The following is a 26,592-nucleotide window of genomic DNA, read 5'->3' as shown; positions in this document are numbered from 1 at the left end:
CTTGTGTAAAATGTTACAGATTCAGAGCCACCAATGTGCAGCCATCCATGGGAAATCTTCCACCAAGTCGAGTGCAACAAACAAGACCATTTCTGAATGTGGGTGTTGACTATGGGGGCCCTTTCCAAGTCAGGCTTTCGAATGGTCGAAACAGTCGTTCATCCAAGGCCTACCTGTGCTTATTCATATGCTTAGCAACTAAGGCAGTACACTTGGAAGTTGTTTCATCATTGAGTACCACTGCCTACTTAAATGCCTTTTTCAGATTCGTGGCTAGGCGTGGACTCTGTAAGGCTGTTTTTTCAGATTGTGGAACCAACTTCATAGGGGCACGTCGCTACTTCAATGACCTTCAAAGGTACCTGAGGAACACCTCTAACTGGCATTGTGTGGCAGACACTCTGGCTACTCGTGGGATTCAGTGGAACCTCAATCCTCCATCTGCGCCACATTTTGGAGGCCTGTGGGAGGCAAGCATCAAGTCTGCGAAGTACCATCTCAAGAGAGTCGTTGGCCAGCAGATACTCACGTTTGAAGAGCTGTCGACTTTGTTCACTCAAATTGAAGCTGTCCTCAATTCACGTCCACTCTGTGCCATTTCATCAGATCCAAATGACGTGGAGGCCCTTACGCCAGCACATTTCCTTGTTGGCACTTCTCTGACATCTCCTCCAGCTGCAGACCTCACGGAAATTCAGACCAACAGATTAGACAGATGGCAGCTGGTACAAAGTGCATCACAGCACTTCTGGCAGCGGTGGCACAAGGAATATTTGCACACACTACAACCACGTGGCAAGTGGACCAAAAGCGAAGGTGACCTGCAGGTTGGTGACTTTGTCCTCATCAAAGAAGACCACCTTCCACCCCTGCAGTGGCAACTCGGCCGCGTCGCAACCCTACATCCTGGTCAGGATGGTGTGTCAAGAGTAGCTACTATCAAACAGCAGCATCGAGTGGTGAAGCGGCCAGTGATAAAATTGTGTCGGTTGCCAGTCAACTAAGAACCAGTGTAGTGAAACATAAAAAATGTTATTTTTGGTGGGCGGTATGTTTGGGCATAGTGCTAGAACGTGTGGTGGTTTGGATATTTGAATTTGGCGCCATCGATCGTGAGTGCGCCACTGTGGCGGCCATCTTGTTCAGCAGTGCCATCTGTAAATAGTTTCGTCAGTCTTTTACCGTTTCTCCGCGTTGCTGGGCGTCATGCAGCTAAACTATTAGTTTCAATTCAGTTTTGTGAACAACGCCGAAATAACAACTGAAAGAATTTGTGTGTGTTTCTTAAATGTACCTTAACGCCGAAATACCACAATCTAACCTAACCTAACCTAACCTAACCTAACCTTTGTGGCAGTCCTGCAATGACATTTTTCGGCGTTAATGTATTTCGACGTTGTGGTACACAGCAGTTTTCTAGCTGTCGACGATGTAGTCAATTTGGCATTCGGCGTTATTGTACTTTCGGCGTTGTGGTGCATCCCCCACGCGCGCCATCGGGCGAGCCTCCCACTGTCCGGCATTCTGCTGAGCAGCTCGCGTCAGATAGCTTTAACTCAGCTACTTATCCCATCGATAATCCGGCAGAAAATCCGCTAGTAGTGCACCACATCGGTCCCCGAACTTAGCTCATTAACAGATTTTTTTTTTTTTACTGTAGTTACGCAACTAGCTCAGCCATACGTTTTGCCACGTTGCTTTAGAGAGGTTTCCGTTTTTTTTTATTTAGTATAAATTCAAACTACTTAAATAATAGACTACCTATATTCAATAATATGCCTGCAACTTTGTACTTGTGTATTGGGTATTTGGTATTTTGCTGATTAAAAATCTTTAAAGAAATGGTATCATAAAAGCAAAGTCGAATGCATTATTTAGCTAAGGAATCACAGAAAATTATAATATAGTTATTGACAGCATCTCAGTTATTTAGGCAGCAATTTTAAATTACTAATATTTGCCTGAATTTTTACAATCTGCAAGAAAACGCGCTGAATATACGTATCTGGTACCAAAAATTAACAACAAAAAGTAATGCGAAGTGCTTATGGCTAAACACAGGGCACACAGAGCAAGTTTAATCGCGAGGAGTGGATTCTCAAACGAGCATCTAGGACAGCGGTTCCCTATTATGTTTTTTCGGTCAAGGAACCCTATTATCAATTTTTCTTTTGGCGGAAAACCAACTCCTTCAAAGAAAGTTATTTGACATTAATTGTGCCTGTTTTATATGACATTCTTCCTGACTCACGGAAACCCTGTGACCCTGCCACGTAACATATTTTGGGAACCGTCGGTCTAGGAAACTCGCGCATTGTAATCGCTGCTCCAGAGACGGATACAGACAACCCAAAGTGAACACGCAAACCATGATAAACCTGGATAGAGATGATACATTTTTTTTGGTTTAACGTTTGTGTGGATCAGAGATATCGGGGACCATCAGGAGAGAATCGGTTACATCCAGCATTTGCCAAGAGAGTACTGGAAAATCGTGCTGAACAGGAATGAGATTATCTGGACTGTAATCCGAGCCCATGTCAGTGCGAGTGGGGTGTGGTATTACCGCGACACCTCGGTCACTCTCGAATCACTCTTGTCTGACTTGCGAAATCAGCGTGTTTTCTTGCCCCTAAGTTTTCATCTCGTACCAACCGATGCTAGGTGCGTTTAGACATTGAATATATATAACATTATATATATTCAATGGTTTAGAGGATGTTTATATGTTTTTGTTTGTGTGTTGTTTATTGTGTTCTAAATTTAATTACATCCTGTTCTTGATACTTATGCCTTGTGCTTGTAAAACAGATGTTAGGTAATCAATCTGTAAATAAATAGTTGAGTACTGTGGATGGACCTAAATCGGCGATGCCTGATGAATTTCTAATTCGCAATGGCGAGAACAGTACTTTTTTTTAAGCGTAGTACTACATACTCTGATTACTTGGCCGGTATGTAAAACTTGTTGAACAGCTCCATTGCCGTGCAATTTCTAGTTTGGCGACTTATAGGTACTATTTTGCTGGAACTGCTCTCCGCGACGATTGACAATAACTGCCGAGGTCAGCTGGTAACTGTCCGCCGCGGGTCGTTACCACAACGCCAAACGTACAATAACGCCGAATGCCAAATTGACCGCAACGCCGACAGCTAGAAAACTGCTGTGTACCACAATGCCGAAATACAGTAACGCCGAAAAATGTACCACAGCCTAACCTTACCTTACCTTTGTGGCAGTCCTGCAATGACATTTTTCGGCGTTGTGGTGCGTCCCCGTCCGCCGCTACTACCGACGTCGCCAGCTAGAGTACGTTAAAGCACCGCGGGCGCTTAATTTCAAGTTTGCTCTCTGCGTGATTCAGACTGCGCTAGTTCAGGTGATCCCGGGGTTTTGTTTGCACGTGTGCGTGTGTGTGTGTTGGGGAAGGGGGGTCGTGTCGTGACCCCAGACGGCAGATGGGGCGCGAAGAACTCGACAGCGGGAAGGAAGTTTGTTTGAGGGACCCCCCACCCCCCACCCCCCTCCCTTGTCTGGTACACTTGGCCCGTCGTGCACATCTGCTTCCCGCCCGTACACGCCGTGTCAGCTGGCCCGGTGTGTGCACGTGTGGCTACTCGCCAGCGTTGCCAACTGCGCAGTCTCTCTCTCCTTCTCTAGCTGCCTTTTCTTACACCTAACTTCACACATAGGTCTATTAGTTTCACTAATAAAATCTGTCCAAACATTAAATACACATACAGTGATCACTTGACAAATCACTAAACTAATAGCATAGCTCACACTTAATCTAATAATAAAAAAATTTTAATTATTAAAAAAAATTCTATATGGACTCTTATATGTTGGTTGTATTCTTACTGAAAAAAATTATATTAATTTATTATACATAAACACTAAAATTTACAAAAAAAAAAATTAACTCATCCAATATACAGTGGTTTACTTTTCGAATTTCAAATATTATCACCTTGTTACGAGATATTATCTAAGATTGATTACATTGGTGTGTGATATTTAGAGACATGCAAAATTCGCGGATTCATTTCGCGATAGGCTAGCATCAAAACAACTATAACTTCGTAACGCTTCTGCAATTGGACCACATTTTATCCGGGGAACTGTGAGCCAATGGGAAACACTAAACCAAGAAAGTGCCGAATTACGGCCAGCCTAGTTGAGACGTCTCGCGCGTCAGTAGCCAATGAACAGGTGTCATTTCCGCGAGTATTTAAAGGACTTTGGAGTCTATCCTAGAGGTCAATGAATCCGCGAATTTTGCAGGTCTCTAGTGATATTCTTTACGGAGATCGCGTTAGAAATTTTTGTTGTTTTTTTTTTTTTCCACTCATTGCTTGTGTAATGAATTTTGGCCTTCAAAAGAATTTGCATTATATGTATTTGGGCTATAATTAAGCGCTCGTGACGTAGAGCATTGCTGTGCTAAAATTAAAAAAAAAATAGAGGTCAATTTTAATGACGAGATATAGTTCGTAGTTGAAGATCTATTTTTTTATCTCTCAAACTAAAAACTGATTACAAGTCGACATTTGAAACTCGTGTTCGTTTGTAAATAATTTTATATGGCACGGAATATTCGATACACAAATGCGACTTGTACTCGGATACTTTGCATGGTATATTTGTGTTTAGGGCTCAATATCCGTTAAAATACCATGTATACGTAGTGTGATAATCGTGTAATTAGTGAAGGATTGTGGTTTCTCTGCAATGGCTTACAGTTCGTGTTTTGATTTTCTTTCAGCTTACTCGTCGTAGATAAAACAGACTTCGAAAGAACGCGTGTATGTTACTCGTCGCAATGGTAGTGTTGTATACGTGTTTCACGCCAGTTATCCTGCGACTGCAGCTGCCGAGTTGAAAGTTAAAACAGCCGGTTCTCTCGCCGCGCCCGCATGTTTGCGAGTAGTACCCTCATAAGCAATCAACATTAATCATTTTAGTTTGAGGGCGGTGGGGGTCGCTTGACGAGTTTTGTCGGCGGGAAAGAAACGACGAATCGAGTTTGTTCCGGAAGCGCCTTGTTTGGCTGCTGGAAATTGTTTCAAATCGCACTAAAAGTTCACATGGTCTCTTTATATTTACTTACGGACTTTTTGACGTGACGTCTAATAAATCGAACGCCGGCTGCACGCACGAAAAAGTGTCCCGTTACGCACATTGTTTGGATTGATTGTTTGGTTTGACTCTCAAATTCCTCCACGTTCAATTGTTACCTTACCGCTCTCCCAAGCTGATTAGTTAGGAAAAACCGACTCAAGGGTTTAAAAATGGCATTCATAATTTTCCAATTGCTTATTTATATCTAAGAATATGTTATTCGTGTTGGGCATGATTATATTAAGGTGAAATTTTGGTTTCGTAGTGACCAAAGCCGAAATCTTTCTCGAATATTATTAATTTTTTTTCCCCGTCAGAATATCTGTTTCCTGTATTGGTACACACGGGTAGGCGAAGTGCTAATCACTGTTGTGACAAAGCGTGTCGTAATCAGGGCTTCATTTTGCTTCTCTTAACGGGGATGAAGCTCGTGACGTGTTGCTGCCACGCTTTGAAAAACGACCTGAACATCATTTTTGTTCCTTGCGACTTGAACGCGGGGAGGTTGCAGGTGTTGCCGATCGCTGCTTCCAGCAGGTGGCTTGTCGCCCGCCACCTGCCGCCCTGCCGCCCTGCGCAGCCGCGGAGGCCGAGTGCGTAGTCCAGACTTCCTCGCACTGCGGTGTTCTTGACAATCTTTGGATTGTGAGCCGTGGCGTGCACGTCTATCGAAACTGGAAAATTGCATTTAGGGATCCGCCCAGGCAGTGGTGTATTTGTTAGGTTGGATTAGTGCGATGCTCGCTGGTGCTTCTAGCGCGGTATAGCCTCTAAGCGCAAAGACAAGCGACAAGGGAAACAAAAAATTTAGCTCCCTTTAAGTACAGGCTGAAAAAAACATATTTGTAACAACTGCGTACCATGACCACTTCACCACTACCCTATTGCTTGAATCTGTTGCAACGTGGTGTGAACAAACTAGTTTACAGAACACCAAACTATTCACACCAAGCTACACACGGCGCTCGACAGGTCCCTACAACTCCGAAATATCAGTATTGCTGTATGTTTAATCACTTTCCTTTTTGTGTATGTCTGTGCTTAATTTTTAATTACTTTAAATTAGTTATGGTTGAATCTTTTGTAATAGTTGATATTTAAACATTTAGTTAAAATTTTAATTTGTTCTCTTGTATCATGCTTAATTTTTAATATTCCACTATTTGATGTAATTGCAGAAAAGTGGTTAAGTGTAAGAAAAGGCCTACGCCTTTAACTTCGCCACCAATAAAGACGATAAATAAATAAATAAATAAATAAATAAGCCATGGACTGGTGCGCCGTCTTCTCGTCGTGCATAGGCCAACTATGAGATTTGAGCAGTGACCATAACATGATATGGCTGAGGAAAGAAAAGGTGTCCCGTGGGTGTCTTAAAGTATCTCTACCGGGAGTTCCTTGCCTAAAAATAATTATGAAAACACTCGTTTTAGCCATTATCATTAATATAAAAATGCAAGTTTTATAACGTAATACGGGGACAGAACTACTCCTCCGCCCTTAGCGTATCCTTAGAATGCTTTTCGTAGACTGGCACCGCTCTGATATGTTGAGCTGTTTTCTAATCGTGTTGTTTTTCTGAAGCTCTACACTCCTAATGTATGTGATTTCATACAATTCTTTGGACATTTGCCATGCAGTTTACACTGTTTTTCTTGGAAACACTTTAAGAAAGCAAAATAAACATAAAAACGTAAACACACAGAGAACAACCCTAAATCAGCTGATGTCAAAATTTAAATATAATAAAGCACAGAATATTCCGCGAAAGAAATTCAGTCGTGAAAAAATAACAGCACAGGCGCAAAAGTGTGCTAACATCGACGAGACAGTTAAAACATTAACAGTAAATGTAGACAGACAGGGATATTAGACAACACAGTGAACAGACGAGCCCAAAGATGGTACTAAACAGGTATTGTGGACAACACAGCGACAGCACAAACGAACATAGTCTGTTTGTGCCTGATGACTCTTAATATATGTCAGCTCCCGAAACGTAGCAACTTGTTTTGTTATAGGAAGCCTACTGTACCGTGTTCGTCTTTCGCTGCTGTCCAAGGTCTGTCTGGTGTTATTTTTTTTGTCGTAACTGTCTCGTTGTTGGCCCACTGTGTTTTCGCCTCTGCTGTTTTTTTTTTTTTTCCATGACCAAACACCTTCTACAGAATATCTGTGCTTTCTGATATTTTAAGTTTTACAGCTGATTTAGGCCTGTTTGTGTAGGTTCGTGTTTTAAATTTTATTTTTGGGTTCTTGTTTTCTATGAAAAAGTGAAAAACTGCAGTGGCGTATCTCCAAATAATTGTAATAAATCGAAATTCCCCATTGCAAGAATAACGCATAGTTTGTTGGGCGTTAAGGTTATGCACTTTAAGTAATATCTGCACATATTTTGGTTTGCGTATTAGTTCAATGTTTCCTTCCAATACCTTCGTTGCTGTATAAATCATTCAAGTTAGCAGACCTGATTTTAGAAGATGTGCTGTCTCTGGAAGTAATGAGTCGTGGCTACTGTCGGACCAGCGGAAATGAGGTAGGTTTGAGAGTTCGTCGACTGAACGCATCTCACGCGTGGCGCCGTTAGCGGTGCGTTGCGCGGCACGCAGGGACTTCCTGCCCGCATCGCGGCACAGCTGATGTAACGGTCTCCTCCCCCCTCCGTCCTTTACACGCGGCTCCAGTCAGCTGGTCTCTGCATCGGGGATATGGGGCGGGCGACCGCAGCACCAGCCGTTTTTACAGAATTTGTCACGCCTTTCAATACAGCTTACCTTACTCTTTTTTTGACGTGACAGCGTCTAATAAATCGATGAACGCCGGCTGCACGCACGAAAAAGTGTCTCGTTACGCACAGTGTTCCGTTACGCTGTGTCCCGTTACGCTCATTGTTCCGGTACGCTCATAGTTCCGTTACGCTGTGTTCCGTTATGCTGTCGGCGAGTGCAGTAATAATAGGTTATGTTACAATTGACTAAAAAATTATGGTGATTCATAATATAATTGATGATAGATATTTGATTACAGTTTATTTATATGAAAACTTGTTCATAATTATATTTAGACTTTATAGCTAAACGCCAGTTTTTAAAATTAATTACAAGTCATCTACACGTGAACTGTTTCGTCGACTGTTTATAAAGTGAAGTGAAAAGTTAATGTGGTTGCCATTGCTTATTTCAACAACAATTTCGGCAATAAAGGTTAATTATTCTTGCATTTTAAAAATCTTATTACTAGTATAATTTTAAGTATTTATTCTTTTATTATTAAAATAAAAATGATTCAATTTTATTCATAAAAGTATGCAATCATTTCATCAATGTTTTGTTATGACGTTGTCATGTTAAACTATCGTTCGTAAACAGAATTAACAGACAACCAATTTTTTTTGCTTGCTTGACCAGGCATACCTAGTAAAGTCAACATTTGCAAGTTTACGAAGCTGTGGGTTCGTTTGTACGTTCACTGTAGGGCTGGTCAGGCTACAATTTATTTTTTTTTTCCTGGAAGTAATGAAAATATTTTAACCAAAAAAAAATTTCGTTCTTACCTCGTTCACTTCGTACACCCGCCGTGACAATGAAGAGGAATGTATCATTGGGTGCCTAGCAATCCTGTAAACGTCAGGGAATTTTCAACAAAAGGGAAAAATCTGGGTATTTCTTAGGTAGTCAAGGAATATTTGAATGACTATTTGTAACAAGGTTAATGAAAAATTAAAGCTGTAGCAGAGACTTATTTTGATTTATACTGGTTCCATGTACACGTCCTTTCTTCACCCTTACCAACCTGTACGTGTGTGTTACAAACATTTCTCCTCCCATTTGTTTTGCTCTTGTGCCTTTATGGGGCCACGCGCGTTGACTTCAGTGCTATCAAAAGTAGTGCGATAAAATGATTTATAACCACCTGGTACAATAGTTAAGGGGCCTCCCTAGTAAAAAAATTGTTAGCGCGCTGGGCTACTGGCCACGTGCTGGAGAAAGTGGAAGGGCGGAGCGAAATATATCTGCGCTCTTGGGGAATGGGATGAAGCAAGGGGTTGGTTGATTGGGAGGGTTGGAGAGGAAGGCTCCTTTGTCATTGTATTTGCTTGAGTCCAGTTGCTGCGTTATCTGCGAGCAAGGTCACGGCAAGGCCGGGGAATGCCTTCCGCTACATACACCAACAGGATCAAATTCTGGTATCGCCATGATTGCTTTTTGACAGTGTTTATTAATTTGAAAAATAACATTAATGTTGCGCTCCAGACTATATCCGTGAATTGCGAACAACTTTCATTCGTGTAACATACTACATAATTGAAGAGATTTACATTCATTACAAAAAATAATGTCACCAAAAATTAACTTATTTCTCCTGGTTTCAAAGTCATATATTTATAAAAATCCTCCGGATCGCGACAAAAAATCACGTCCTACTAATATATTTTCTAAAACTGGGAATAATTTCTGAATGCATTTGGCAGCTTTGAAAATGCTGTTATCTGTCCAAAAAAAAACTGTGGATAGATTGATGTTCTTGATAGTTTAGGTATTTAGATATTTATTATTGAGGTTTTATTTAGCCAAAAAAAAGGGGGGGGGGGGCATTTAGAAATAGGGTCGCAAAGTGGGCCCGACTATGGGAAATATTTGCTCTTTTCTTCCAGACCCCGCCTGTGTTCACTTTTCACGCTGGTCTCCCCCCCCCCCCCCCCCCCCCCCCCCCTCCACTTTCTTACAATGCTGCCTTAAGTTATTTCCCTCGACAGAGTGTCTTCCTCCTGCTGGTGATTGATTGTCCAATGTTTTACGGCCAGTCTCCCACCGCGGGCCTGCCATTCAACCTTTTGTTCCGTATTTCCTGTGACAACCGCCCAAGACGAATGACTTTGGAGTGCAGGACAGGGTGTTGTACGTTTACTTCAAAAAGTGCGATAGTAAAGTCCCTTCACGAGAATAGTTTTTGGCAGTATACTACGCCATAGTATGTTTAAAGAATTTTACCCCATTCGCTCGCCATGTTGGTTTTGTTTGTGTTCAAATTTTAGCTCTCGGTATACGGCATTGGGTAGGAGTAATTTCGAAAATAGAACGGAAGTTCTGAAGAAAAAATTAGTTTGGTTTAGTATTTTAAAGCCCGATATCTTTATAGCAGCCACTCGGCACTGCACTTTGTTCCTTGTACCTTGTTTCTTGTTAATAGATAGACTAATTAAAATAATTTCAAGGGAATTGCAGTTTTGTTTCCCTGTACCGTCTGTGCGCTCGCAGTGTTTGTAGCTTATCACCAATAGCTATGATATGAAAAAGGGTACTCCATTTGTTTTCTGTCTGGTTGGTTAACCCTGGATAAACGCTGCGCTTCAGCGCTGATGGCATTTTGCCATCATTCTTTCGGCGGGCCGAATGAGAAGAGGGTCCGTTTTAGCTCTCCCCAGAGTCCATCTGGTGGGTTGACTCACTTGCGGAGGTTGCCAAGTCTTGAGTTTGACTCGTACGTAAGTGCATGCGTGTAAACGTGCTTGCATGAACACGTGGTTTTCAGAAATTATCCAGATACATTCGAGACTAGCTGTGGCGTTACATTGAACATAAATATTCGAATTAGCTACTCCTTGGGCTCATGTTGTTGATATAGGCTGCTGGGATCCGACGTGAGAGGTGTAAGTTTTATGGGTAATCATTTTTCTACGAAAGTATTGACCCTATTGCTAAAATATTAAAAACTCAACATGTTTAACTGTTAATCCAAATATTGCTTTAGATCTTGGTGGTCTGACCTTTTGTAGCTTGTGGCTGGTCAAACAAAGGCCCCGGGTTCGATTACCGGCCGTATTGGGGATTTTTACTTGTGGAAATTCGCTTCCTGGGTAAGGACTGGATGTTGTGTTGTGCCTTCCAACACACTGCGAAATGTAGTGGCGTACAATCGCAGGATTATCTTGCCTAGCCCAGGCTAGTCATGTCATGGGATCCAAACCAGCTTCCGGACGTACAAACCCATCGTATCTTGACATTTTCGTATTTACAATTTTCGTTAGGGTCAGCTCTGCACATCCCGTAGTTGCTCGCTGCAAAGGAAAACAGGACGCCAGCTCAAGAGTTTATATCGTAGAGGCGATATCGCATCAGTGCCTCTAAGCTAGTGTCGGCCTTATCGCTCTGTTGTTTCATGCCTCTAGACGGGAAACTTTAGTTTTGAGTGTGTGTGAATGAAGGAAAACGATAAGACCCAAAGTGGCGGGTTATCACACGCACTCTTGGCCTTGTAATGGACTGACACACTTCTAGGGGTAGTTACATTTATCAATGACAGTGTTTTTTATTCTAAAAAAAGATGTGATCAAAGTCTAAGCTAAGCTTTATCATGTTTACTATCGCAATGTATATATTATATGACTAAATTATACATCTCAAATTCTTATTTTGACGTTTTCGTAAGTCTTTAAGTTGATTTCAACATAGGCTTTATGTTGGATTTAACAAGTCTAGTCATAACATGGTGCCACAGCTGTGGATGTGAATTTGTACTTGAAGAGTTGTTGAAACATTGGGTGACCTACAGAATTGAAAAAAAAATCCATGTGGGTGTTGACATCAAAACAGTCAATTTATATATTTATTTGATTTTAACCTCTTTATGAAAAGTTGGAGAATTTGTTTTTTATTTATTGACTTAATAGTGAAGTTAAGGCTTTTAGCCTTCTTTTACACTTAACCATAATACTACACAACAACACAAAAATCATTCTTCATAAACTTAAAAAACTAAACTAACCTAAAATTATAGCTTAAGAGCTAGGATTCAGATATTTGCACTACTAAAGAAAATTAACAAACAAAAGTTAATAACTTTAAATATTAAAACGTGGTTACAAACATTACATATACTCATACGCGAAAGTGGTTGTGGAATCACTGGCGACATGGAACAATGTATTTCGCAAAAAAGTCGTTACATAATTGAATGCCCTTTGCCTGTTGTAGCATTCTATTGTCGGCCGGGGTTTCAGGCGTGGCGTGAAAACATTTTAGTGACGTAAGTTTAGTGTTGGGCGGGTTCCGGAATGTTACATTTAGTGCCGTTTGTTTTTATTTACCGTGGCCGTCGAATATCGCGGACAAAACATCCGTTCCGGGTGGCTCGGGGCTGCGTGGGAAAGGTTGGGCAGCGTGGCCGATGTGTGCGCGCGCAGCTGTCTCCGTCGTGAAGGATGTGCGGGCAGGTGTACAAAGGGACGCGCGTATTGTTCTTGTTTGGTGGGGTTTGTTTACACTCTCCCGGGCCGTCTGCCTGGGGTTGGAAAGTTGCTCGGCGGGTGGCCTGTTCCTCCTTCAAGTGTTCCTTCACCCCTCGACTGCGACTAGCTGCCCTAGCTGGCCCGTGGAATTGTTTAATCATTTCATCACGCTTGTAGCTTGCTAGTTGCAATCCCGGATACGAAACCAAAAAAAAAAAAAAAAACCTTTACATAAAGTTTTACCTACCTATTTACCTATATCGTTCGCTGATACCGGCGGTAGGCCAAACCCGTCATAACATTGCTTCCTGTTCGATGACGTATATCTTTGGAACACCTACTTGGCGTGATCACTTCGCAGCTTACCTACTGCGTGGAACTAGATAAGACGATAAGACCGATATTAATGTAATAAATACCATAGACTTTTTTCCTCTGTTAGATTGGCAACATGTAAATTTTTTCCAATAATTTAATTGCAAGTGTATGCCCTCACTTAATTTATGAATAATATGTTAATTAGTGGCTAGTTGGACTCTGTAATGTTTAATTCTTGTTTTTTGAACATTTACCTAGGGCCTAAGTTTGTTTTCCCAGCATACTACCTGTTGTAATGGTCAACTCTTTCATTATGTTCAATGGATTATTTTAAACAGCTAATGCAATGGTAATTTATTTTGAAATGAAAGCAAGTGAAAGCGAAAACGTATCGCGTAAGATTAACGACCTATAAAACGTTAAATAAATACTTTTTATTTATGATTATTGCGTTACGTCTCGTCGACGGTAAAATTATTAGAGATGAAGAGACACGTCAAGTTCAGGGTACTATAGGCAGAGATTGGCCATTGCAATTTATTCGGAACCGAAATTTGCAAGGAAAGTTCTGTTTGAAAACAAGGGAAATTTTTTTTAACATTTTTAGCCCCTTCATAAATAAGTCTTGGGTAGCACAAAGACAATCGTCGCAGCAAAATGTTCGGTATATACGTATTGTGGCTTGATGATGTTTTCTCGCCACGCAGGCGACTAGGCCTGTCACCTGTTACATTGCCCTGAGGAGTCGAGCGGAACTGCCAGTTCTCCGTGAGTGCTGCAGGACAGATCCAGGCCGCAGAGGCGCCGTCGGCTGCAGATGTTTTGTGTGTTGTCCGTGACGTTTGGACGGCCGAGCCGTTCTTATCTTTGGCCGCCGCCGGTTGTTGATGGTCCGAGGAACTTATTTTCCTTTGCCCCGCTTTCGCCCCGCTGCTAGCTGGATTGCCCGAGTGGTGCAGGTTTTCGTCGTAGAAAATCTCGTGTCTTAGATATAAAGCTCTCGTTTTAATGGCATAGATTCCTGTCTTCTTGTCATGCCGACAGCATTGTTATTTAAATTTCCGTTCCAGTTACTTATATTTTCTACAAGTTGAACTGGCGTGATGTGATATGCTTTGAACCGAGATGACCTTCACAGTTTACTAGTTATAGTAGGTTTCGTTGGGAGTTTTTTGCACAGGGTTTTTTTTTCTTTCCGTGGGACATGCCATTGTGGATTGTAGTGAGGTAGTAGGCTTTTGTGGTGCCGATTATTATTTTTTTTTTAACTTCGCTTGAATGATGGAAATATATATTGAATGCTAACTCCTTCAAGTGATCCCCCTCCCGTCTTGTACCAGTTTCATATGCATGTTTCTTGTTCATCAATTACTATTGCTAAAACGCACTCTTCAAACTGTTGGCCACACGTACATCACCAGGTGAACTAAGCGGCGTTGTTCATGTTTACTTGACCTAATATTTGTTTTATATTTAACTGCACCTTCGCAGTTCCAATGTCAAATAGCTACGTGTACGGATTCGTGAAAAAGCAAAAACAGTAATTTTTGTGGCGTTTTTTTGTTGGAACCGAACTGGGACCATAGTTTTTTTTTCCTGTGATAGGTTTGTTTGCATAATAAAACAAAGTCGGTCGCTGTTTCTGACCGGCTGTGCTTTTTTTTCCTTCAACATTTTGTATTCCTGCTTTCAGCTACGGCAGATGGTCAAATAGTTGTTTGCTTTGATAGTAATCAGTGTGTTTATGTGGGTATTAATTACTGTCGTTGGTTGACTCAATATGTTTTATCTGTATTATGGCACGCGCTCTGGGGTTTTCACAGGGACGTGTGTGTGTGTACGCGCTGTGGAGCTGGAAGTGCGTTATGAACACAGTTTCCCCTCGTGTTGCAGGTGGGTGTGCGAGGATTTCCCCGAGCTGAAGCTGCCTCTGGAGAACAACATCCTGGCGGACTACGACACCAGGAGGTGAGTGCAACCGGCCCGCGGGCCCCGGTGCTCTGGGTCAAGCCACGACTCGCGTTTCCTCCGCTTTCCACTGTCGCTCCGTGTCACCGTCTCATCCCTCAACCGACGACACGTCGAACTAAATTGATTCCAACATTTGCATTTTTAGATGACATTTTACTCGGAATAACTCTGCGGTGTTATGGAAGAGAGGGTTAAGTCAAAAAAATCAAATTTTAAGATAGGTGGAAGAAAGTCTAATATTATTTTCACGATCAAATATTAGTCGTTATACTATTAATTATTGATATTTTACACAGGCAACACAAAACTACAAACCATATAAAGTGTCAAAAGGCATATCCTTCAACTAATCCTTGACTTTCTTGACATCAAATTTTAAGAGAGGTGGAAGAAAGTCTAATATTATTTTCACGATCAAATATTAGTCGTTATATTATTAATTATTGATATTTTATACAGGCAACACAAAACTACAAACCATATAAAGTGTCAAAAGGCATATCCTTCAAATAATCCTTGACTTTCTTCCACCTCTCTTAAAATTTGATGTTTTTGACTAACCCTCTCTTCCATAACACCACAGAACTGTGTGCTGGTGGCCGAAGAAATTCCGTCATCAGTGCAGAGATAAATGTTTAGGTGAACAACGTGGACGGTAAAAATAATGTGATGTGCTATTCTTTTTCTAAGTAACGAAACACAATTCCAGGAAATTGTGAATAAAGCTCTAAGACGTCGCGTGGGATGACCGGAGCGCCTGATTCAAGATCCTGACCAACTCCGTCGCTGCCTCGGCTGTTCTCGTGGAAACGCCCTTGGCGGAGGTGTCCGCAAGTCTCGCGCAAACGCGCGGTTTATAGGCATTGCGTCAAAGTATGTATTTATGCGCCATCCATCGCCCCTCCCTCGGCGACGTCACTCTTCGCGGGAGTCGTAAAGCTGGCGGTGCTCGTAACCCAGTCTCCCTATAGGACTGGACAGGTTTTCTTTAGAGGACGCGCGATGACGAATTTCCCTCTCGTTGGTTCCTCGGATCTTCCCCTTTCATCGTCCGTTGCGAGTCGAAGAAATTATCACGTGGTAAATTTTAAATTGTGGCTAGTATAGAAATTTCTAAGCTTCAATTTCACGTTGGGTTCAAGAATTTTTTTTTTGTCGTTTTGATATTTATCGTCGTGCATATAAACCCCGTTGTCTTGAATACCGTATTTCTTCATTTTTATTGCATATAGGTGATATTTCGGATGAGCAGTCGGATTAAAATAATAATTTCATTGTAAAGGATGTTAATATCAGTGACCTACCGAGGCGTGTTTAGTAAATAACAGGTTAATCTATATTATATTAATAGTTCTACAAATATTTAACTGTTCACAGGATCCTATTATTATAAGGTAGGCGCGCAAATCACAGTACCACCAAAGCTAGTAATTGTAGATTTAATTTTTTTTTAAATTCTCATAAATACAATTTAGAGACGAGTAAACAGTACACAAATATGAAAACCGTTCGTTGTGATTCGTAATAACACTTTTGTTTGTGAACACACGCTTTATGACATCCTCGTCAGTTACGTTTTTAAATAGGCATTCGTGATAAAACTGAATGCTTTATAGGTCATAAGCGATAGACAATCGAGAAGTTTTTAATTTAAAAAATTTCCTGAACAGTAAATTTAGTTTGTAGAAACACGTGTAAGAGTTTACAAATACGGTATTTCCGTGTTAAAGCGAAGCTAGATGAATATAACTGTGGATAGCAATGGCTGTGTGTTCGCTACTTCGCCATCCCCTGCCGAGAGCTAGAGGGAAGAGGGCTGGTTGGTAGTAAATGTGTTCCGTCGTGCGGAAGAGCGCTTTTTGGGGCCGTGTTGTGTGTAGGTAGAGCACCGGCCGGGGCCGCGGGACCTTTAGACCTTTAGACCTTTAGCCATCTTCGCGTGAATCACCTTCGAGACGGGCGCTGCGGGGCTTCCAAACAAAAGTCCTTCAGGCTCGATGCGGTTCTGAAATATGGGCCATCGAAGTGTGCACAATGCCCAGGAGGGGGGTCGATCACAGTTGTTGGCGATTGTTTGGGGGGGGGGGGGGGGGGAATGCCATCAACTTTTTTTTCTGCCGTAATTGTGGTGGACGGTAGCAAGATGCTTCAAGGTCATTCATGTTGAAATTCATTGCGATCTTGCTGAGTTCCTGATCCTGATTCGACACCTGAATACCGAATCACACTTTAGGAATGTTAGAGAGTGTAATTATATATATATATATATATATTTGTGGATTTAAAGAATTATAGAAGCAAATATTGTTAAAAATGATTGAGTTTAACGGGAGCTCACAGATAAAACCTACCGGCTCACGGAAACGTCTGCCACGTTTTCCACTTGCGAAAAATATCTGGGCTCGAACACGCCGGGAATCGAACCAGTATCACCCGTTGAAAGAATCGAGTGGACCGAACATTTGACAACCGTGGCTCCTTTAGTGCGTATAGTAGCCCTAAATTGGCGTAAAAAGTATTTTTGAAAATTGCTGCTTTTGCGAGTTATACTTGTGACACACATTAGAATATTTCCTGAAGCTGGTCATAAGTTGTGGCTATGAGTAATTATTTACGTTGTATTAGAAAAAAAGTTTTGTATCAAATTGTTAACATTTATTGACAAGTGAATGTCTGTATTTGTACCAGTGACACAGTTGGAAACCTTCCTTGGTTCTCATCCACAACCCTTTCTTGACTTAATTATCTGTCATTTTCGATTGTGACTATACTTTTGGTCCCTCGGAACTCCTATATTCTTGAACATTTCATCCTGTTCGGTTTGCTAGTTTTAAGACAATCTTTTGCTAGTTTATAGACAATCCTGCATACTAATAACATTAGTTTATACATGCTAGTCCTATGTAATTTTATTGTAACGCCTTGTTTCTTTTTTTTATATAGTTACGAAAGCATGAAGAATCTTTGCGACAGATTCAACAGGGCGATAGACAGCATCGTTCAGCTGGTGAGTACATTTTCTTCATTGTCTGTAAAGTTGGGATTTATGTCAAATTCCATAATAATGCTTTAAGCTGTAGTTGCTGGTAAAAAAAGTTCATCTATAAGCATATTGTATGCCATTGGATCAGAGTTTGAACAATTCTTACTTAAATTAACCTCAATGAATTAAAAATTACTATGTAGAAGATATTTATTAGTTCGCTGTCACCAAAATGAATTATTTTAAAATTAAACTTGTTTTTAATCCCCGTTACGGGCTTAGATTTAACCTCTCTGAGAGGCAGTTCACAGAAGAGCAACTTTGCTCTCCAAGATTGCCATGAGCTGTGACTAATGTTCTAACCCAGAACTTGTCGCACTTAACTCACTTGCCACGCGGGTAGACGAAAAATAGGAAAATATAGCATGCGAGGGTTTGCTGTTCACCAGCTTGCATTCTATCCAGCTTCGCAAGTACCGTGTTTGCGTCTACTGGCTTTTTTTCAGACGATTCTTAGCGTTCCCGGGTCATATATCGGCTGAGCTTTGTATCCGAGGCATATTACCTGACATTGGCTCACCATTAGCTGAAGTAACGGTTATAATTAAGTACTCTTACAGACTGGTGGTTTTCTGGTTTGAAAAATAATATTAGTTATGTGAAATGTCTAGGTTTACTGAATTACGAACAATCGCGTAGTCCATGAGTAGGAGCATACACAGAATTTCATTTCGGAGAGCGGGGTGATAGACACTTTGCCCTCTGTTTACCCTCAGATTCTTTCCATTTGTTGGTGGTATAGGTAGATTATTTTACTGCGGAAATCCTCTACCTTCCCCCATTGCCTTCTCCTGTATGGCTGTGAAGGGAGAACAAAAAACACAGTCCTGAAACAGGGAGGAAAATTTTGCATAAGTAAAAAATCCCCTACCTAGCTAGGAATCGAGCCCCAGACATTGACATTGAGGACCCCGTTTACCCTGGCTCACATACGGTGTGCAGAGCATTAGGAAAAAAAACAACTACTCAAGACATTTTACGAGAAGCATAAGAAGCTGGTTTTAGATCTGTTTCCTTTTTTTTTTTTTTTTTTTTTTTAAAGAGTTAAAATGGCTAAAACATGTTTTCAAACTAACTTTTAGATATGAAACGCCCGGTAGAAATTCTTGAAAGCACTTAAGAGACTTCCATTAAACTTTATATTCATTTCTCCGTCATATAATGTTATGGTTACCGCTCAGTTACGCAATGCACGAGAGAAGACTGCGCGCCAGTTCAGAGCCAACCTTGTGACACAGCTGCAGGAGCACATATCATCCCGCCTCACTAACACAAATAAATCCCTGACTAGGTATGCCCCTTGATTCACCAGCCTGAAGCTCTCCAATAGCTGAGTGAACAGGTGTAGTCATATTTTAATAGTGCGATGCATACATATATTTGCAAAACGCGTCCAGTAGTATTGTATCGAAGACATTGCAGGGCAGATGGGCGGGAAGCCAAGAGTCGGCCGGAAATGTTGAAGTATTTATACGGCGTCGCCGGTCGCCTGAGCTTGGCGGCCGATAGCGACACGTGGGGCGGTGTTCTCGGGGTGCTGCGGCAGTCGCCGAGGGCCCTCGCCACGTGGCGCTCGCGCTGCCGCCGCTATTCCCGGCGCTGGCGCCGCGCCAGGCCTGTCTCGCGTTACACCGCGCGCCGTCGGGGTTCATCCTCCGCGCAATTGTTTTCCCTCAGGCCCGTCGAGAGAAACCGGCGTTTCAAACCTCTCAATTAAAAAAAAAATTGTTATTTGTAAAGTCGGTTTACGGACAATAGTTTAACGTGACAACGTCATAACAAAACATTGATGAAATGATTGCATACTTTTATGAATGAAATTGAATCATTTTTATTTTAATAATACAAGAATAAATACTTGAAATTATATTAGTAATCAGATTTTTAAAATGCAAGAATAATTAACCTTTGTTGCCGAAATTGTTGTAATAAGCAATGAAAACTACATTAACTTTTCACTTCACTTTATAAACAGTCGACAAAACAGTTCACGTGTAGATGTAAGTTGTGTGCTGCCGCTGTCTTTCTTCTCCTCGGACGCATAGGCCAATCGAGTGGAAGAGAGATAGATGAGGCGCAAGCGTACAATGAGCGTAACGGGAAACAGCGTAACGGAACAATGTGCGTAACGGGACACTTTTTCGTGCGTGCAGCCGGCGTTCATGGATTTATTAGACGTCATGTCAAAAATTCTGAAGAATAAAGTGTCGCAGTAACCGTAACTGTAATCATGATTTGTCCGGATCGCATCATTTGTAAAGTTTCCTATGTTTTGCATTTGCAATACATGTAGTTTTTGACGTATCTTGGTAAATACACGCATTAAAAATTTTCAGCGTAACCGTAACCCCTCCCCCCCAAACACTCGCACGTTTTCGCTCGGTGGCCCTGCCGTTATTCCTGCAATAGTTACGGGATGACGTATGTCCGTTATCTCAGCGCCGTCTTCAGAGAGTTGCCCCAAGTATTCGTGTGGGCTGGATCTGTTAGACACACTTGGTACTGAAGAGGCATTAGAATGTATTTGTTCCTTCCTAATTACTTCGAAAGGCCCTGCACCTAATTGTGTGATTACACTACCGTATCAACGATAATCTCTTGTACTCGTTACCTCTACACTTTATCATAATATATTATATATTAACTGCTAGCATAAAAACATTTGTCGAACGTTCGCGCTTTATGACGTCAGCGCATGATTCACTTGTGCTTCAGACCACGTGCGAATGATGCATGAGGTTTGGCCGGAAGTGGTGATGCTCTTGATTTAGTTACGGAACTCTTTTATCTATTGTTGCTCTTGGTGCAGAAACCGGGCCTCAACTATTATTCACTGCCAACGTACCGTTTCAGTCGTTTTTTGAATTCGCGTTCACCTGCGGTGGAACGAATAGTAATGTTGTGTTTTGTCATTCCTACGTCCGGTGTTATTAGGCCTATCCCATGAAAATCCACTGGCTCAACGGCAACGTCCGCCACGCTTCCCACGCGCGAGAGACCCGAGATTTATCTCACCGGCAATCGCACTGGAATCGTTCTGGTAGGAGGCGAGCCACCTACGTGGCTCCTGGTTGAACTGCAGGAATGACGTCATTCCTTCTAAATTACAGTGTAGGCGTCGAATCTGCGCATTAGGGGGGGGGGGGGGTCACGATGAGTACATCCCAGTTCCAGGTATTGCTGATGGTTGTATTAGGAAAAATATCACACTACTTAGAATTCCTGTTTTCGACACTTAACTTAAATCATATTAACTCTCCCCCCTCCCTTTTATCTTGTTAATGGCGCACGAGTATTACCCACCGACGTTTTTCCTAGCATCAGTTGTTAGTGGCCAATTGTTATTTATCACAGTTTTCTCTGTCGTCTGCTTTTATGTTTGATGGCTAACTTTTTTTTTTTTTTTCAAAATGCCTAACTGCGCAGTAGTGTCTTTTATTGATAACAATAGATTATTTCTCTCTAGTGCTTTGTCATGAGTTAGCAGAGCGGATAGTTGTGACCGACGACGTGGACTGACAGTTATGCCGCTATGCCTCTATAATTCACATTTGGTTGAGCGGTCAGATCACACGTCAAAGCGAGTAAGAAACGCGGCGGTCTTTGCCACGAGCCGGTGGGTTTTCCCCCCCCGCTAATTCATAATCGCAAATGCGCCACTCTCATCTCATTTGTCTCTTGTGTCTACTTCACTTCGTGCAGCCTCGGCATTGCCTCCGGAACGTCCTGCCACATGACGGCGGCCGACGGCCGTGGTTGGCTGCCCCCCACCCCTCGGGGGGCCTCTCAGACTGTCTGCGGCGGGGCCGTTTACCCCGGGACTGCCGTGCTCGTTGCGGTAGGTCAGTGCTCCCCGGTCGGCGTCGCCCCAGGGCCGCCGCCGTCGTCTTGGCTTCCTGCCGAGGCTAGACCTAAGGACTAAGGAACCCGTCTTTTCCGCTTTTCCTTCGGCGTAGTTGCGCGAAGGACGCGGAAATGATTAGAAGCCCTCCAACAAAAAAAAATCGGTTTTCTGTAAAGTCGGTTTACGGACGATAGTTTAACGTGACGTCATAACAAAACATTGATGAAATGATTGCTTACTTTTATGAATAAAATTGAATTATTTTTATTGAATTATCACTATTTTGTATGGATACAAAGAAGGAGTGAAATGAAATCTACAATTTAATTGATAAATTTACTTTTATTTGCACTCATTAATTCAAATATGTTTATTACTTTAACGAAGAGATTATTTTAACTATAACTATTATACAGGTTTGCTATTTAACTTTTTCCAATCTGTGTTATTCTGTTAAGGATAGGACGATGATAGGAAAAGTAGGAAACGAATGGGAGTGTTTCAAGGTTTAATGTGCCTCGAAAATGTCAAATCGATGGTTGTTCCAATCGAGTGGAAGAGAGATAGTTGCGGCGCAAGCGTACAATGAGCGCAACGGGACACATCGTAACGCGACAATGTGCGTAACGGGACACTTTTTTCGTGCGTGCAGCCGGCGTTCATCGATTTATTAGACGTCACGTCAAAAAAGAATCGAATCAATTAAGACGTCTCTTAAGCGAGCAGTCGGTAAGAAGTTTATTGAACATGCGATTTGTTACAGTCCCTATGGATTAGTCGTGGCCGAAACAGCCTACTGATGTTGTTGTGGAGAGTGCGTTGCTCCTAAAGTTCCTTTCGTGCATCATTTCGCTGTAACGGCATTCTGTCGGCAACAAAACTAATCCCAACTGCCTTCTGAAAGGGCATCGTCTTGTACACTAGCCAGGGGGATCTATTTTTAGTTTTACGTTTTCCTGTTCAGTGCTGCTGAATTAACCAACTTGTGTGAAGTAGCTATAGTGTCTTACTTTTAAGTGTGCATGGTTATACAACTAAAAATTAATATATGATTGATTACGTATTTGGCGGATATAACAAAACTAATAGTTTTTGTCATTCGCGTTAAAATAATGTTGCGTAGATACGGTTGGTTTTGTCGCGTTTTTTGGAAATGTTATTTAATAACGTGGAATGGGATTTTCTGGAAGAAAAAATATGAAAGTCATGGAAAAGTCCTCGTTTGGAAACTTATTTCTGTAGGTACAATCTATTGAAGATACTGTGAGAAGGAAGATGCTTCGAGCTTCAGCTAAGAAAGCGTTTTTGACAGCTGAATGATATGAAATTAACTTAAATAATAATAGACACGTGAATAGCTAGTCTGTACAGTGACGTATTGTGAAGAACTGTCGAAGTGTGAATGTTTGCGGTGGCCTTCTGCAGTCCGCCGCGGCTGGGGCGCGTGTTGAACTGCAGCCAGCGCTGCCTAGCCGCTCCGCAAATAGCCGCCTCGGCCCCGTGGTCGCATTGTGCGCTGCCAAACACCCGCAACGAAGCATTACCTTTTGTTATTTACCAGCGCCATTCCCTCGTTCGGCCAGGCGGACCTTTTGAGCACAGATTGACAATAATTTTATTGCGGACGTCATAGTTGGAGTTCGGTCGTGTGATCTTCATTGTGTCTGTTTTCTTTTCAGTACCTATGTCGTTACCCAAAGTCAAGGGCGTGCGATAAATAATGTAATAAATTTAGTTAAGAAGTTTCCTGAAACCACAGCAACTGTGTTCGCGTGGTCTAGTGGTTTATTTATTTCCTGTTTTCAGGCATTTTGTGCTCGTTTCGCCAATTGTATTATTTTTTTACTTTATTATTTGTTTTAGTTTAACGACTTGGTTAATGTTAATATGTATTTATGTTAGTGAAGCAAAATTTTAGGTTTTTTTTTTGCAACACATTTTTTTTACTTTTTAAATAGCACTTTAGTTCATTCCATCTGATTTAACATTTTGGAATGTACTTGAGTAATTCGTATTCCTGTAAACAAACAAAAAATTGTGCGAAATTCTAATACACGATTGCCCAAACGTGAAATATATTAAGACAAGGAGTTATGTTGTTCGAAGCCTATATATACATTTCCTCAATGTGAGTAGTGACTGAGCGTGAGGGGCCTCGCAGGTAGGTGTGGTCGGCGCGGTTGGCAGCCCTGCTAACGGTCCTGGCCCAGGCCTACATGCAGTTTGCCTCCGCCTCCGCCTTCCTGGCCGCCGCCTGACCTAGTTCCACGCACTGCGCGCGCGGGCTAGAGGCTGTGCTGACGCGTTAGTGCTTTCATTCCTGAACTACACGTCACCCAGTGGCGTAGCCAGGATTTGTGTATGGGGGGTGTTAAGAAGCGTGGCTCCCCCGTATTGAAGCGGACCCGGGAAAATTTGGATTTTAGGGTGTAAAATAGTGCTATTTTAGCAGTTTTCGGTACTTAAATTTAAATATTGTAATGGGAAAAATTTATGAAATTTTAATATGAAATTTGTTTGAGTGATGAATAAGAAATTAATTAAAGATTTGGTGCTAAAGGGGGGGGGGGGGTTGAACCCCTAAACCCCCCCCCCCCCCCGGTTACGCCCCTGACGTCACCAACACAGTGCCGTTGGCAGACCACGGACGCACATACGGTGTGCACAGCTCCAAAATAAACAACGCGATTTGAGTGGTGGCCGTTTGTGAAAAACAGTTTGAATACTCTTGAGGGTGGATGGGTTCTGTTTCCGTACTTTTTTTTTTTTAACTTTATTTTAGAAGAGTGAAAATAGCTATGAAAAACGTGATCCTAGAGTAAATTTTGGGCATGAAAAATCTGGTATAGTAGGGCCGCGACGTCTTGGCGGGTGGACTCCTTAGAGCTCAGCGACCTTGTAATCGACACGTCCCGCCTTGCCTGCTCCGCTGAATGACACGGCCTGGAAGTCTTCATGCCGTTCCGAAAACATTCGTCGAGAACAATCTCACGTACGGTGCAACACCAGCGCAGATATTAATGATACAAAGATGCGATAATGCTTTACGGTAATTTATTATTTAAAGGTAGTGCACCATTTGCTCGACTGGGCAGCTTAGTTAAACATAGCTAAACATAGCTATTCAATTCTTTAAAGTTAAGAACTAAATTTGTAATTGTGGGTTGCTGTAGGAAACACAATTAATTAAGACTTGCATGTAACTCCCTCGCTGATGCTTTCTTTTCCATTTGGTTTGGCTGAAATGTGAAGACGATCGACATGACACTTTCACGCACTTCAAGAACCTTACCACTTTTATACACACGGGTTGGTAATTTTTCCATAACAGCACTCTGAAAGAACCATTTTAGTCATTTCGAGGGGGCCAAAAACCATATTTATAACAAACCATCCTCGCGTATTTTATAGTCTCCTGTTGTGCTTGCTTTATAAACAAGAGAGGCTCCGGGAAGGAAGCCCTGCCTAGAACTAACGCTTACAACTATCAGTCTGTGCGCTGTATTTCCTGTTGCCATTACACCTTCAACGTCACCTTTCTTTTGCCAAGGTTAAATTAGTGTCAACACAGGATTCATCCATGTCAAATATCTTCTTCCCAGCCTCCCTGCACTGTTTCATCTGAGTCAGGTACTGTGATCGCCAAGCAACAACGTCAGATCTTTCGAGAAGAAGCATTCGCTTATTTTGGCTTCTTCTCCACACAAAACCCATTTATTTGAGTATTTTACGCAGTGATGTCTTTCCCCAACTCCATCCGATTTTTTCTTTCAAAACTGGCAGTAGTTTCCTTGTTGTGGGAACCACTTTTTTTACTGCATAAAATTCGTAGCTAGTGTCTCTGATCACTCTTCCATCAAAGTCATCAACTGACAACAAATGTTTCCCAGTTTTTTTTTTGGCTTGAAATTAATAATTAAACATGAGAGGCTGTTTCACGGTCAAATAAAGGAGTGTTATATATATGTAAATATAAACATATAAATTGTAAATAAATAATGTATTAATATAATATACATTAATATTTATAATAAAATATATAATGCAATATATAATGTATATGTATGTATAATGTACCATGTAATGTAATATATCATGTAATATAATGCAATATAATGTGTAGCAATATCGGCTACACTTGTAGCTAACAAATATTCTAACAAGCGGTGCAGAAAGTTTGGAAAATTGCCAAATGCAAAACAAACAAACCGCGGGTGAAATTATGGGGAATGCGTTGAAAAACTTATAATGTTGTTGTTTGTTTTTTATTTGGCGTCTCTCTGTTGTGTTTTCTGATGCGCGAAACTGATCTTTGGCTTATACCTGTGTATCACGCAGCTCTTTCGGTTGCTTTTGCAAGAGGTACTAGCAGACATTTGTTGGCAGATTCTTCATCACAACACTGGATTACACTACTTATAATTCCCCTCTCCCCACTATGTATTACTTTATTGTATCTTGAATGTCCTGCGTCGGGCTCCATTATTCACTTCAGACTGATAGCGTGGCGCCTGATGTTTTTGCTATGAACCGCATAGCTGCTGATGTGCGCGCGCAGCTGCTTCCCCTCTCATTTACTCTTCCCCGCTTCCCTGCAAAACGACACACTCAAGACGTCGCGGCCCTACAGTACAGACTACTTGAAGCATTAAAAATGTATCTTCATTTCCACGCCATATGTTATTGTTATCACTCAGATCTCATATTTGCTCTAAGCTCGACGTGAATACTCGGGTCAGTTCAAGCTTGCGCTTGGAGGTGATACTGTGCTCGAAGCACCAGCTAGCATCTCACTATCACAAACATACTCCTGGCAAGGCGTGTTTTATCTCATCTGAACATTTGCCAATCTTGCTTAGTGTTTTCTACGTTCTCTTGCAATGGGGAAGATTGATTAAAAATTATTTCATAGTCATTTATTGCTGGTTTACACTGGTTCTCATTGCAAAGCCTCGTGTTTGGTTTCATCCCTGGGTTCTTCTATTCGTCTCTGTTGTGTTGTCCGAGGTTGCAGTTTTTCTGTATTTGCTGTCATTGTTGTAGCTGTCCGTCGTCGTCAGCCCACT

The 26,592-nt window shown here is 41.7% G+C and overlaps 1 protein-coding gene across 5 annotated transcripts in view; it reads left to right on the top strand.

Moving 5' to 3' along the window:
- LOC134530269 (histone-lysine N-methyltransferase, H3 lysine-79 specific) overlaps window positions 1–26,592 on the top strand; it is a 141,386-nt gene that overhangs the window by 43,380 nt on the left and 71,414 nt on the right. For all 5 annotated transcript variants that reach the window (XM_063364969.1, XM_063364970.1, XM_063364971.1 and 2 more), the window contains exons 3-4: window positions 14,562–14,636; window positions 17,583–17,646. In XM_063364969.1, the coding sequence (XP_063221039.1) occupies window positions 14,562–14,636; window positions 17,583–17,646 (139 nt within the window). The remainder of the gene's footprint in view (window positions 1–14,561; window positions 14,637–17,582; window positions 17,647–26,592) is intronic.

This window comes from Bacillus rossius, chromosome 3 (assembly GCF_032445375.1).
Source record: "Bacillus rossius redtenbacheri isolate Brsri chromosome 3, Brsri_v3, whole genome shotgun sequence".
NCBI classification, from domain to species: domain Eukaryota; kingdom Metazoa; phylum Arthropoda; class Insecta; order Phasmatodea; family Bacillidae; genus Bacillus; species Bacillus rossius.
Note: the sequence above shows the minus strand (reverse complement) of the source record. Positions and strands in the feature narration are given on the sequence as shown.